This window comes from Perca fluviatilis, chromosome 13 (genome assembly GCF_010015445.1).
Source record: "Perca fluviatilis chromosome 13, GENO_Pfluv_1.0, whole genome shotgun sequence".
Lineage (NCBI taxonomy): Eukaryota > Metazoa > Chordata > Actinopteri > Perciformes > Percidae > Perca > Perca fluviatilis.
The window spans coordinates 38,629,577-38,643,357 of NC_053124.1; the positions used below are offsets into that span (position 1 = coordinate 38,629,577).

A 13,781-nucleotide genomic window follows, 5' to 3' on the forward strand; every position below is an offset into this window, starting at 1 on the left:
TTATGTATTATTAGTGTGCATTGTCCCTGTTAAATAAACCTGAAATAAATCTAGTGTAGAAGCTTTTATCTAATTTCCTATAGTCGGGTAGTAAGAATTCGAAAGTTATTAAAAAATGGTCTGATAATAAAGGATTCTGCGGGAATACTATTAAATCTTTAATTTTTTCGATGCCATATGCCAGCACAAGGTCGAGGGTGTGGTTAAAACAGTGAGTGGCCTCATGCACGCTGACTGAAACCAATTGAATCTAGTAGTGAGTTGAAAGCAATACTAAGGCTATTGCTGTCAACGTCCACATGGATATTAAAATCACCTACAATAAGTACTTTTTCTGATTTAAGGACTACACATGATAAAAACTCAGAGAATTCAGATAAAAAATCTGAAAATGGACCTGGAGCTCGGTAAACAACAACAAATATAATTGGCTGTAATGTTTTCCATTTTGGAAGTTGAAGATTAAGAACAAGGCTTTTAAACGAGTTATAATTTAGTTTAGGTTTAGGATTAATTAACAGACTTGAATCAAATATGGCTGCAACTCCCCCTCCTTGGCCTGAATCTCTAGGAATTTGAATATTGTTATGACTGGGAGGAGTGGCTTTATTTAGACTAACATATTCTTCATGGCCCAGCCAGGTTTCAGTAAGACAGAATAGATCAATTTGATTATCTGATATCAATTTGTTTACTAGTACTGCTTTAGAAGACAGAGATCTGATATTTAATAATAATTTAAAACACATTTTCCTATTCTAATAATAATTCCAATTAGGTTGTTAAGTATAGCCCCTCTTTTGTACTCCATAAAATTTCTTCAAAGTTGGCAGGTCTGGTAAAAACATCTGTCTGTATTTGATTTTGTTTCCTGCAGATGTTGAGCTGCTATCGGTTAAAGAAGATGTTCCCCCTGAGCAGCAGGAGTGTAGCTCCAGTGTGGACCAGCAGGAGCCAGAGCCCCCCCCACACATTAAAGAGGAACAGAAGGAACTGTGGAGCAGTCAGGAGGGAGAGCAGCTTCAAGGGCTGAAGGAGAAGTTCCCATTCATTCCTGGCCCTGTTAAGAGTGAAGATGATGAAGAGAAAGTCCAGTCCTCACAGCTTCATCAAAGAAAAACTCAACACATGGAAACAGAAGCTGATGGAGAGGACTGTGGAGGACCAGACCCAGCCAGGAACTCACATCCACTTTTACAACCAGAGACTGAAGAAGAAGAAGACTCTTCTGAACCTGAGACTGATGACAGTGCTGATTGGAAGGAGACCAGAGAACCTCAGTCAGCTTTAAACTCTCTGAAACATGATTCAAGACGTAAGAAACGATTCAGCTGCTCGGAGTGTGGGAAAAGATTTGTCTTCAAGTATAGTCTGAACGGACACATGATGACTCACACAGGAGAAAAGCCTTTTAGCTGCTCTGTGTGTGGGAAACGATTTGGTGAAAGGCGACATCTGAACAGACACATGATTTCTCAGACAGAAGAAAAACATTTTAACTGCTCTGATTGTGTGAAAATATTTGGCCACAAGGTAGATATGGAGAGACACATGGTAGTCCACACAGGGGAGAAACCTTTCAGCTGCTCTGAGTGTGATAAAGCTTTCGCTGAACGTGGAACCCTGAAGAAACACATGGTAACTCACACAGGAGAAAAGCCTTTCAGCTGCTCAGTTTGTAATAAATCTTTTACAGAGAGAGGAAGTTTACAGAGACACATGGTAGTCCACACAGGAGAGAAACCTTTCAGCTGCTCAATTTGTAATAAATCTTTTACAGAGAGAGGAAGTTTACAGAGACACATGGTAGTCCACACAGGAGAGAAACCTTTCAGCTGCTCAATTTGTAATAAATCTTTTACAGAGAGAGGAAGTTTACAGAGACACATGGCAGTCCACACAGGAGAGAAACCTTTCAGCTGCTCAATTTGTAATAAATCTTTTACAGAGAGAGGAAGTTTACAGAGACACATGGTAGTCCACACAGGAGAGAAACCTTTCAGCTGCTCAATTTGTAATAAATCTTTTACAGAGAGGGGAAGTTTACAGAGACACATGGCAGTCCACACAGGAGAGAAAAGATTCAGCTGCAGTGTTTGTAACAAAAGATTTGCCTGGCGTTCTGATGTCAAAACCCATAAATGTGCTGGTCCGATGGAGACAGAAGCTGATGGAGAGGACTGTCAGTTTTTCCCACAGAATTAGATTCCATTTGTGGTGGTAGCTGACCCGGGGTGGGGGTCAGAAAGAGGTGCAGACTTCTTATATTATTTGTACTGCAAATATTTGTATACAAAATTCTGTAAGTAACAATTCAAATTTTTAAATTTAATGGTATAATGCAGTAAGGCACATGTGTCAAACTCGAGGCCCACGGGCCAAATCTGGCCCCTCGCAGATTTTGATCCGGCCCGCATATCAATTTAGGTTCACAATAAATCTTGGCCAGCCTAGTTTTTGTAGCTTTTTCAATGTTTTCTCAATTTTTCTGAAGTTTTTGTCACTTTGGCAGACACTTCTGGTGCCTTTTTTTTCCCACTTTCTCCGATGTTTTTTGGGCCTTTTCTGGCGGGGGTTTTTCCAATGTTTTTGTTGCTTTTTTTCTTTGTTGCTTTTCTCTTTGATGGCTAAGTTACTTTTTTGGGGCTTTATGTCGACCAAGCTTTAAGTGAGAAGGCTATATGAGACACAATAATCCAGTAAAAGATCCTTGACTTTTTCGATGAAATAAAAGCATGTGAATAAACTAAACATGTCCGGCCCTTGATGTGATTCTTAGTTTCCAGTGTGGCCCTTAGTGAAACTGAGTTTGACACCTCTGCATTAAGGGAAGACTGCTTTCGCATCTGACAGCAAAGTCCAGTTCATTAGATTAATATGAACCATACCTACAAACTAGTCGCTTTTCGGTGAAAATCACCGTTTTGAATGGGAAAATGTCATCTACGTGAATTGTGTAGATCCGAAGAGTTTTTATTTGGGGGGGATGCCTCAACGACCGTTATCTACCAGACCAAATAGAAATGCGGATTTCGGTGCCTTATTTAGGTGCCACTTAAATGCCTGGGCATCTCTCTGATGCTCTGAAAACGGACGTTCGAGGGAACTTAAACATTGCCGCACGGGACGCTAGTCAACACTACACTTAGCAGCAAGTAACATTAGCCTACCGCGGCTAGTTAACACTACACTCGACAGCAGGTAACGTTACCCTATCGTTAGCTAGCAGCTGGAGTAAACCCGGTTAAAATACTGACAGCTAAACGGTGTAAAAGTGTGTCTGTATTTCACTTTTGGATGATTCCAACAACAGTCTGCTGCTGCCTTTGTCTGAACAACAACACAGATGTTTCAACACAGATGTTTCTCCTCCCTCTCAGAGGGAGGAGAAACTCATTTCCTCATTCATTCAGTCTGTATCAGGCGCATTTTAATGCAGGTTGTTATCTGCATGAATAAAAAAATGTATTGGTTTATATTAGGCAGACTATAAAAAATGTTTTTTCTCAAACATGTCATTTCCTTTTGTCGACGATCCCTTGATGAAAAAGCTGTATTAATTCAGAGAGTTTACGTCGGGAGATGATATTGAGTCCCGACTATAGATGTATTTTCATTTCCACATAACCGATTTGAGAGGTGTTTTTTATCACAGTCTATTAGATATGTAGATACCTTATCCTTCCACTAGTTCAACATCGTGGACAGGCTTTAACATCCCAGCAGATTCTTTGTGTCGCATTACATTTTTTGCAAACGGCAGTTTTCTTTATAACAGTAGCGGATCATAATGTAATAGTAAAGCCACTGTAGCCTATGTAGAGCCATCAGAAAAGTGACTCGCTCTGAAACGTTTTTTAAACGTTTTTGTAGTGTTCCCTGGACACACACCAGTGAGAGCTGTGGTGTATTTTGTAGCGATGCTGCGTTGCTGTGTGGAAAGGAATCCGTCGACACTGTTTCTTGATTATAAAGGTTTATTTACATCAAAGAAATCAGCATCATGTACAAGCTCTGCAGAGCTCGGAGAGGACCTGTTTTCCCAATTCTCCAGTGGTCACTCTAAAGTTCTTTGTGTGTGGACCACATGTGTATATTCCATGAATTGGGGTGGGATCGATAACTGACCAATGGCTTCATGCCAACTGGCTCTGTCCTGGAGGGCCCCATTGATAACACTTTTCCAGATGTGTCTTCTGAAAGTAGGCTAAAGTTCATCACTTCTAGCTACATATAGAGAGTTCAGATATGGCCTAAATACAAGTTATAGAATGATCAGAATAAAGTAGGATGTTAATATACCTCAGAGCTATTAAAAAGAAATAAATGATTATACATTATAGTTCTGTTAATGATCACGGTGCTGCAGCCTCAGAATGGGATTAGTAGTAGTTTACTGTTTCGCCCGCAGGATTGCACCTGAATAAAATTATAGGTGTAGCCTACAATTACATTTTTCACCAGTAGCCTAATATTATAAGTTAACTGTGATTAAATATGGGAATTTTTTCCCTTATTAATAAAAAAAGCAAAGGGTGGCTACTTTGAAGAATCTAAAATATAAATGTCTTATATTTTAGATTCTTCAAAGTAGCCACCCTTTGCTTTGTTTGTTTTCAGTTATTTCACTTTTTTGTTAAGTACATAATTCCATATGTGTTCATTCATAGTTTTGATGCCTTCAGTGAGAATCTACAATGTAAATAGTCATGAAAATAAAAAGGAAACACATTTTAATGAGGTGTGTCCAAACTTTTGGCCTGTACTATATATATATATATATATATATATATATATATACCCCGTACGCACACATAAGTCGGCGCGATGTAATCAAAATACGGCAGGGATACGTAGGATATTGCTTGTTTGCTCACTTGCACGACGTCGCTGCTCTACATTTCAGCGACATGTAGCCGCTCTTTCAGCGACGTGTGTGTGTGTGTGTACACAAAAACCGGTCAGTATAGGACACAGAAAATTACTTGAAATTCCCCTTGGGGATCAATAAAGTATCTATCTAAATAGCTTTACTAAATTTAATTGCGAGTAAAAAATGCGAGAATAAAGCAGTTAAAACAGTTAAGTATACAGACAGAAAGTTTAATAACACGGTATTCACAGTATTGCACAGAGTAGTTATTGATATTGCATAATAAGGTGTACATTGATGTTGCACGTGAGTAAATTGTAGGGGTGGGAATCACCAGAGGTACCACGATACGATATTATCACGATACTTAGGTCACGATACGATATTATTGCGATTTTAAACATATTGCGATATTCTGCAATATATTGCAATTTATTACCTTTTTTCCAACTTCATTATTATGTCCCCAAAGGAAAACTTTGTCAACATCTGTTTGTTCATCTCACATGAATTTTATTGCTGTAAAATGTGACTGTCAAGCTAACTAACTAACCAACACTTTCATGAATATGTTATAAATGTTGTATACACCTGGCAAACTGAACTGTTTGCATTTTTAATTAAGGTGGACTAGACTGTAATACAAACAGGTATGCACTGCTGTGCTACTACAGGTATTTTTTACAATGCAACTTGTACAAAAAAAGTTGTGCAGGCCCTTCAGCCCCTAGGGAATTAGAAAGGCAATAACAGTTAAATTAAAATAAAACATGTAGCCTTACATTCAAATAAAATGTTAAAATTAAATAAATTGCAACATGTACTGTTTAAGTAAACAAAATGGGCTACTGTTTGCTGCCAACCTTGGTACTAAAAAAAAGTTCAAAAACATTTGGACAGTGAAGGAATGTCAGCATTCTTGCTCAGAAACAGGAGCTGATCAACATGCTCTGAGCTCAGAGTGCTCCTTTGTGCTGTGACAATGTCTCCAGCCGTCGAGAAGACCCTTTCGGCTGAGACGCTAGTACCTGGGATACAAAGGTATCTTTTTGCCAGCTTGGCCAGGAAAGGATAGACTCGCTCATGTGATTTCCACCAGCTTAGAGGCTCTTCTGTGAGTGACAGTGGTGTGACCTCCTGGTATCTTTTCACTTCCTCCTCAGCTATGGCAGTTAATGATTTTGTTGGGGCTCCAACATCACCATAAGTCTGACCAAGTAAGTCTGTTAGCCCACATGACTTCCTCATCTTGGCTGGTCCGGGTTCCTCTTCAGTATAGCCAGGTTCCTCATGATGCTCCTGGACTTCTGGCTCAGAGATGGTCTGCTGCCTAATTTCTTCCTGTAGAATTCACACACACACAGTAGGAGAGAATAAATATGTACTGTATCTTTAATTAAGTATGCAGAAAATGTTGTTTATATTTGGTAATTTATAGTTTCTTTATTTTTTTTAATCTTTACTAATACGACTACAATATTAGTAGAGAGTGACATGTCGGTTAAAAAGTATTCTGCTTCTATTATTTAAATGTTTGATTACCTGAAGGGTTACTGCCTCGGCAACCACTCTGGCAAAGGTTTCCTGTCTCTCCTCTTGGGACAGGAATGGCAGGGTTTTAAACCGGGGGTCCAGGGATGATGCTGTGTAGAGTGTGTTCTTCTCTGCTGCACTGGCATATCTCTTTTTAAGATCTTGACTGATGCTTTGTTTGACGTCTCTGATTAGCGCTGTGTCACCAATGTTGTCCTGTGTGTCATGTAACAACTGTGCGAGCAGCGGTGCGACGAGTGAGAGAGTAGGATTCTTTTCCTCAGACATAACGGTTGTCGCCACTTGCATCAACTTCAATGCTCGCACAATTTCTTCAGCGTTCCCAATATCAGACTCATTCAATGTGAAGACATCTGTGCTACTCTTTCTTACTTCGGGAGACAACAGCGCTGCACAAACAGCAGGCTGTTGTTCAAGAAACCGCAGTTGCATTTCATAAGCACTGTTCCATCTCGTGCTGACATCAGTCTTCAGTTTATGGGTCGGGAGCTGTAACATCATCTGTTTTTTCTCTAAAGCGTGGTTTGCCACCGTGCTTCTGTTGAAAAAGCTGGTTATTCGCCGTACTCTCCCCATGAGCCTGGACACTGCTGGCAGATTTAACGCGCGCTGCGACGCCAGATTCAGCGTGTGCGCGAAACACTTGACGTGGAGGTGTCCCGCTAACTGAACGGCAACGGCCATGTTAGAAGCGTTGTCGGTGACAACCACCAGGTTTTTGTCTGCAATCCCCCATTCCCGTGCTGCATTTTGCAGAAGGTTAGCAATGTTTGCCCCGGTGTGACTTTCGTGTACTGCTCTAGTTTGGAGAACGTGAGACAGCAGTTGCCAGTCTTCTGTGAGATAATGAGCTGTAATAGTCACATAGGAATCCACTGCCCGTGACGTCCATGCATCACAAGTTAATGCAACACGTTCTGCTGGTTTCAAACTTTGCTGAACTTTAAGCTTAACTTCTCTGTAGAGCTTGGGTACGGCTGTATCCGTGAAAAAACGGCGCGACGGAGTCACGTACCTTGGTTCCAGTGTTTTTAGCAAGTGACAAAATCCCTCATTTTCCACAACGTTGTATGGACGCAGGTCTTTGCACATGAAGTAGGCGATGGCTTGAGTTATTTTCTTAGCTCGCTCTGAATTGGGAGGTAGCTTTGTCAAGTTGGCGTGTGTCCAGTGTTGGTTGGTTTTTCGGCGGAGCTGGTTTAGCATTAGCTTTACCGTCCTCGGCTAACGCTAACTCTGGATGGTGGCGTGTGAGATGAGCCCTCATGTTCGTGGTATTCCCTGAGTATTTTATTTGCATACGACACTCCTTGCAAATCCCATGTCTCATATCCATCTCAGTTGTCCCCTCCTTGTTAAAAAATCCGAAAAAAGTCCAAACACTTGATTTAAACGCCGATGGTGCATTTCTAATTTCTTTCTCTGACGCTGCCATGTTTATTTTATCTACATCCTCCTGCACGCTGACAGTCACCCCGCTGACCTCACCAGAAAACAACCCGCGCCATCTGGTGGACTGAATAAGCAATTGATTTTATTATTCTACTACCAAAAAGTTAAATTCTCATGTGCAATTTAAATAATAAAAGATCGATACTTGGCGTCTGTGTATCGATACAGTATTGCCACGGGAAATATCGCGATACTATGCTGTATCGATTTTTTCCCCCACCCCTAGTAAATTGTCACATATGCGGGTGGTCTACTTGGAGCAGTGTTGATTATAAAGTCTGACAGCAGCAAGAAGGACGTGGTATCGCTCCTTCACTGCACGTTAGGGTTACATTTGAATACAAAATGTAACCTAAGTACAACTTTCAAAGGGTTAACATATTTACTGTTGATAGATGGATATGATTTAATAATTTAGGTCAGATCATGAGTAAATATGATGTCTCCTTTCACTGCTACGCGGATGACACGCAGTTGTATCTTCCCTTACAACCAACTGTCCCTGCGGCTGTTGAAAGGCTGGCAGAGTGTTTTGGGGAGATTAAAAGGTGGAGGTCGGCAAATTTTTTATGTCTAAATGAGTCAAAACCTGAAATGATTTTATTCGGCCCTTCAGAGTCCGCTAATATATCGTAAATTGAATTAGGCACACTATCCCCCTATCTGATGAATCAAGTAAACAACTTAGGTATAATCTGCGATAGTGCACTGAAATTTGATAAACAGATAAATCAAGTAGTCAAAATGAGTTTCTTCCAGTTAAGACTAATCCCTACAATTAAGCCTTTTGTAACATGGAAGGACCTGGAAAAGATAGTGCATGCGTTTATTTTCACAAGATTGGACTATGGTAATGCATTGTACTATGGTGTTCATCAGAAAACCTTAAACAGACTGCAACTAGTCCACAGAGGTGGGTAGAGTAGCCAAAAATTGTACTCAAGTAAAAGTACTGTTACTTCAGAATAATATGACTCAAGTAAAAGTAAAAAGTAGTCATCCAAATAATTACTTGAGTAAGAGTAAAAAAGTACTCGTTGAAAAAACTACTCAAGTACTGAGTAACTGTTGAGTAACTTCTGATTTATTTTTTAACATAAGCATTCAATCAGACGGACAAAAATACTAAATAATCATCTTTAGGCAAATTATAGTTCATCCAATCAATAAAATAAATTTAAAAAAAATTAATTACAAAATAGCTTCAATTAAAATAATCCAGGTAAATTCAAGTACTTAAAAAATATTAATACATAAAAATAAATAAGCACAAGTAACACAAATTTCCAAACATACTTTTTTTTACCAGGCTCTGCAGGCAGAACTAGAACAAGGTAATGGAGCTGCTGTTTGGCACTTTTACTAATATATATATATAATATAAGGTAACCATGCTTTCATTATGAGGCCAGAGGCCTGGACTATGAAGCAAGATTTGGGGTTAACGAGGTAACTTCAGGTTCACCAGGGTTTTCTTTATCACGAAGAAGGATCACTTGTTACCGGGTTCAATCGCCGTGGTAACTCATGCTGGACGCCTAACCTGGTCGGGAGCAGGTTAAGTTGGAGATCAGAGATCAACCGGTGTTAAAGCACCGGCTACTGACCGATCAATACTCGATTGATAACGGCATCACCGTTCTTATAGAAGACCAGGCGGAGCTCGGTGCGGAGAGAGAGAGAGAGAGAGAGAGAGAGAGAGAGAGAGAGAGGGGAGAGAGAGAGAGAGAGAGAGAGAGAGAGAGAGGGAGAGAGAGAGAGAGAGAGAGAGAGAGAGAGAGAGAGAGAGAGAGAGAGGGAGAGAGAGAGAGAGAGGGAGAGAGAGAGAGAGAGAGAGAGAGAGAGAGAGAGAGAGAGAGAGAGAGAGAGAGAGACGGGGGAAGAGTGCGCCCATAAAAGTTAAAACATTTAGAGACCGACAACGCCGTAAACATTCCCTGATGGGTATATTTCTGAAATATATAGATTTGAATGGGAGGGAATTACATATCGGCTATTTCTCTGCTTCTTGAGCCAATGCGCACAGCGGTTTGAATTATGTTTTTTATATTTTTTGGAATACAAACAATGACGCGTAGAATACCAAAGAAGTAAAAAGAAAAGTAACGAGCTCATTGTAGCCTAATGTAGTGGAGTAAGAGTACAGTTTCTTCTTCACAAATCTACTCAAGTAAAAGTAAAAAGTATAGTGATTTACTATACTACTCCTAGAAGTATAATTTTTTCAAAAACTTACTCAAGTAAATGTAACGGAGTAAATGTAACCCACCTCTGTTAGTCCAAAATGCGGCCGCAAGGCTATTGACAGGCACTCGGAAAAATGAACATATCACTCCTGTATTAAAAGAACTACACTGGTTGCCGGTTTTCTACAGGATTAATTTTAAGATACTTTTATTTGTTTTTAAAAAGCACTACATGGCACTGCTCCGACATATATAGCCGATCTAATCCAGGTGAATAAACCAAAGAGAGCACTTCGCTCCGAGTCATTAAATCTCTTGGTAGTCCCGCGGACGTACAGGAAAATGAGAGGGGATCGCTCTTTTGCGGCCGTTGCTCCCAGGCTGTGGAATAGTTTACCTCCTTATATCAGGGAATGCTCCTCTCTTATAGTTTAAAAAGAGTTTAAACGACATTTGAAAGCTTACTATTTCACTCTGGCTTTTGATCATTTATGAGTGCTGTGTTAATGATGTGATAGGATTTTAGTAGTATTTACTAGTGGCAAGGTCCAGAATTTAAATGTCTTGAAGATTGTTTTACTTTATTTCTTGTACAGCACTGTGGTCAACTTTTGTTGTATTAATATGTGCTTTATAAATAAATTGAACATTGAACATAATAGTTTATTACCTACCCGTTTGAAGTCTGTGTAGGTCTTTGGCTTCCTCTTTTCTGGAATCATTAGTGCCTCTTCCTCTTAGCAGGCCAATTCAGCAGTGGTCGTCAAATCAGTTTTCAAACTCTTTTCTGTTATCTGAAAGAGATTAATATACAGAGGTAATTAATAATTCAAGTACAATGTAATAGATAGAGAAAGTCTAGGAACCCTTGAACACACAGGGAGGGGGTTGAAAAATAGAGCAACAAATAAGAATCATAAGTGGCACTGTGCCTGCCTCTGATTCTGATTACAGGTGTGTAATTTGCATCATGCAACAAACTAATATGACAATAACATATCTGACTCTTTTCACTTGTTGATCAGGCTATTTTTGTGGTAGAGTGTCCTTCAACTCTGCAATGCCTTCTCTCACAACTCCTGCCTACGTTTTCTGATCTTCCACTATACAGCATACCAACATAAAAACAGACACACTATGTGAAAGCTACTATCAAAAAATACTGCTGTTTTGTGAGGATGCAGTATTTTTAGTATTGCAAACTATTGTTTTTCAATGAACACGATGTATTTCTGACATTTTGTAGAAGATGGTGATATTCTTAGCAAGAACCACCTTTTTAATGAGGGATAACTAGTGAAACAAACAACAAACAACAGTCTACCAAAGTTACCCTTGCTATAAACATGAAATGGAAGAGTACCAATCAAATTATTGTGATATTGATAATTGTATTGATCTCAATGTCAAATGTGATTCAATATGTCCATCGAACATGTTTAGTCCCTGTTGATGCCCATTATAAACCGCTAATATCAGTTTTATGTAATATTAGCTAGGCTTATGGTCAATTTAGCTTCAACAAAAAGTAAAACAAAGTTTAGTGACTGGACAGTAACTACATTAAGCTAACGCTAGCTAGAAGGAGACCAGAGAACCTCAGTCAGATTTAAACTCTCTGAAACATGATTAAAGACATAAGAAAACATTCAGCTGCTAAAAGTACTTTCTGAACAGTTGAAATATTTAGCGTAACAATGATCCACATTTTAGAGACCAAACTACTAAGATTGTTTATCTCCAGAAGAATCTAATCCAATTTATTCAGCTGTTGGGTTCTTTGCGACAATTTTTTTTACGTTTCAGTTTGGAGTTTTTCTTCCTTCAACAGACTGACTGATGAAATGATGAAATGGAGAGAACTGTTGGATGTTGGATATGTGTAATCATTATTGATTTGACTATTGTTTCAGGACCATCAGACCTGCAGCAAGAATCATTTTTATTGTTCAATATATTCTTCTATTATTCTGTTTCTTATTAAAGTACTTCAGAGACAAACGTGGGTCACTTTGTAACACACGTTATAATGCTCGCCTAGCTGCTAGCAGGGCATGCCCTCATACTCTGCTTCTGACTGGCTAGTAGTCCTTACCTAGGTACTGTCAGGGCACGCCCTCATACTCTGCTTCTGACTGGCTAGTAGTCCTTACCTAGGTACTGTCAGGGCACGCCCTCATACTCTGATTCTGACTGGCTAGTAGTCCTTACCTAGCTACTGAGCATGTGCGACTCCCAACAAAGATGGAACAGAAGTGAGATGTCTCACTCTGTAGCTAAAACAGAGAGCTCAACACACAGGGTGAAAAGAGGAGCTGCAGTAATGTGCAGTACAACAAAAATATGGTGTTTTCTGAAAATTAAACCATGTAAACCTATTCTGGTACAACCTCTAAATACAATTATGAACCTGAAAATGAGCATAATATGGGCACTTTAAATTATATTTCTATGAGAAAAACATTTCAACAACCCGAGCTGGGAACTGATGCGTGGGCTTCAACAATTAATCAGAATATAATCAGAATCACACTGACCGACTGGCAGGAGGCACCATATTTGTTAGGAGGCTAAATGTGTCAAAGTACCATTTTAAATAAAATATTTTGGTGCTGCAGAGAAGTTGTTTGGTACAAATCTCTGCAAAAACCACACTTTCCAGGTGTAACGGAGTTAAAAATGCACTTCATTAGTTCTAATTTCCAATTGATGTTTCATTTAATTGTAATCATTTTAATCATTATCTAATGATTTGTTGGGTATTTGTGAATTTCATTTTATTGAGTTTAATTTATTTATCAAATGCTATTGTTTCCCGGCGGAGATGTTGTTCCTCATTGCGCCTCTTTTGTACCTCCGGAGTTGCCGTAGCTTCCGTCTTCTCCTCACAATACCGTTCTATATTGCTGAGGTAGGTTGTGTGTGAAATGCTGCTGCGCTATTTTGTTGTTTTCTTTGATAATTGTGTTGTGACCCTTCGCTACTTAGTGCCTCTAAGCTAATCTGATATTAATTAAGCTGTTTAGTGCCGTTGTGCGTTTAGATATGGGTTTAAATGATGCTTTGTTTAACTTTTTCTTTTCACGCCATTTTTGCGCTGTTTTGTGCAGTGTAAATAACGGAGGCTCAGTGGTCCAGTTTGAGTATGTAAATTCTGTTATTAAATGTTTAGGAGCAGAGGTGCAAATGGAGAGAAAACGGTAGACCAGAAGCAATCAATGTTTTATTGTCTTCTGCAGGTATGTGTATTTCTTTGTTACACTTTTTTTTGTTATCTGTGCAGTCCCCAAACCCACGTACTGTTTAACTTTGCCCACTGAAACTGTTAAAGTATAAAATGTTGGTTCTCATGTTTGTCACATTAACTGTTACAATTCAAGTAAGGTTTCTAAGTGTGTTTTAGTTGCCCCTGTTGGCTGGTGGTGTACATATTGGCAGTTGAGTGAGATATATATATATATATATATATATATTATACCATGTTGTTTTTGTGTATGTGTCACTCGGACAATACCGTTCTATATTGTTGAGGAGCAGAGGTGCAAATGGAGAGGAAACGGTAGACCAGAAGCAATCAATGTTTTATTGTCTTCTGCAGAATAAATCTTGGAAAATCATCAGCTGTGGTTGTCCTTCTCTTCACGCCCTGACCAAGTCTGTTACACAATGAAAATAAAAACAATGGTGTAAAAATAATGGTTCTCTCTACAGCGTGA

At 39.3% G+C, this 13,781-nt stretch overlaps 2 protein-coding genes across 2 annotated transcripts; one reads left to right on the plus strand and one right to left on the minus strand.

Annotated features, from left to right (window-relative positions):
• Nucleotides 1-1,212: 1,212 nt before the first annotated feature.
• Nucleotides 1,213-2,437, plus strand: LOC120571068 (gastrula zinc finger protein XlCGF8.2DB-like; the record flags this gene model as incomplete). Its single annotated transcript, XM_039819772.1, has 1 exon — nt 1,213-2,437. A coding segment is annotated over one exon (993 nt), but the record flags the coding sequence as incomplete, so codon positions are not given.
• A 3,259-nt stretch (nt 2,438-5,696) lies between these two features.
• Nucleotides 5,697-7,633, minus strand: LOC120571003 (E3 SUMO-protein ligase ZBED1-like). Its single transcript, XM_039819688.1, has 2 exons — nt 6,416-7,633; nt 5,697-6,214 (listed from the first exon to the last, which is right to left on the minus strand). The coding sequence occupies exons 1-2, from the start codon at nt 7,631-7,633 to the stop codon at nt 5,756-5,758; spliced, it is 1,677 nt and encodes a 558-aa protein (XP_039675622.1). The 3' UTR covers nt 5,697-5,755.
• Nucleotides 7,634-13,781: the final 6,148 nt, after the last annotated feature.

What these genes read in the sequence shown, in the direction of transcription:
- LOC120571003 (XM_039819688.1), bottom strand. Translation starts at nt 7,633, where the DNA reads ATGCTAAACCAGCTCCGCCGAAAAACCAACCAACACTGGACACACGCC. An exon ending in CCGAGGCAGTAACCCTTCAG is followed by an intron (nt 6,215 to 6,415) that starts GTAATCAAACAT and finishes TGAATTCTACAG; the next exon opens with GAAGAAATTAGGCAGCAGAC.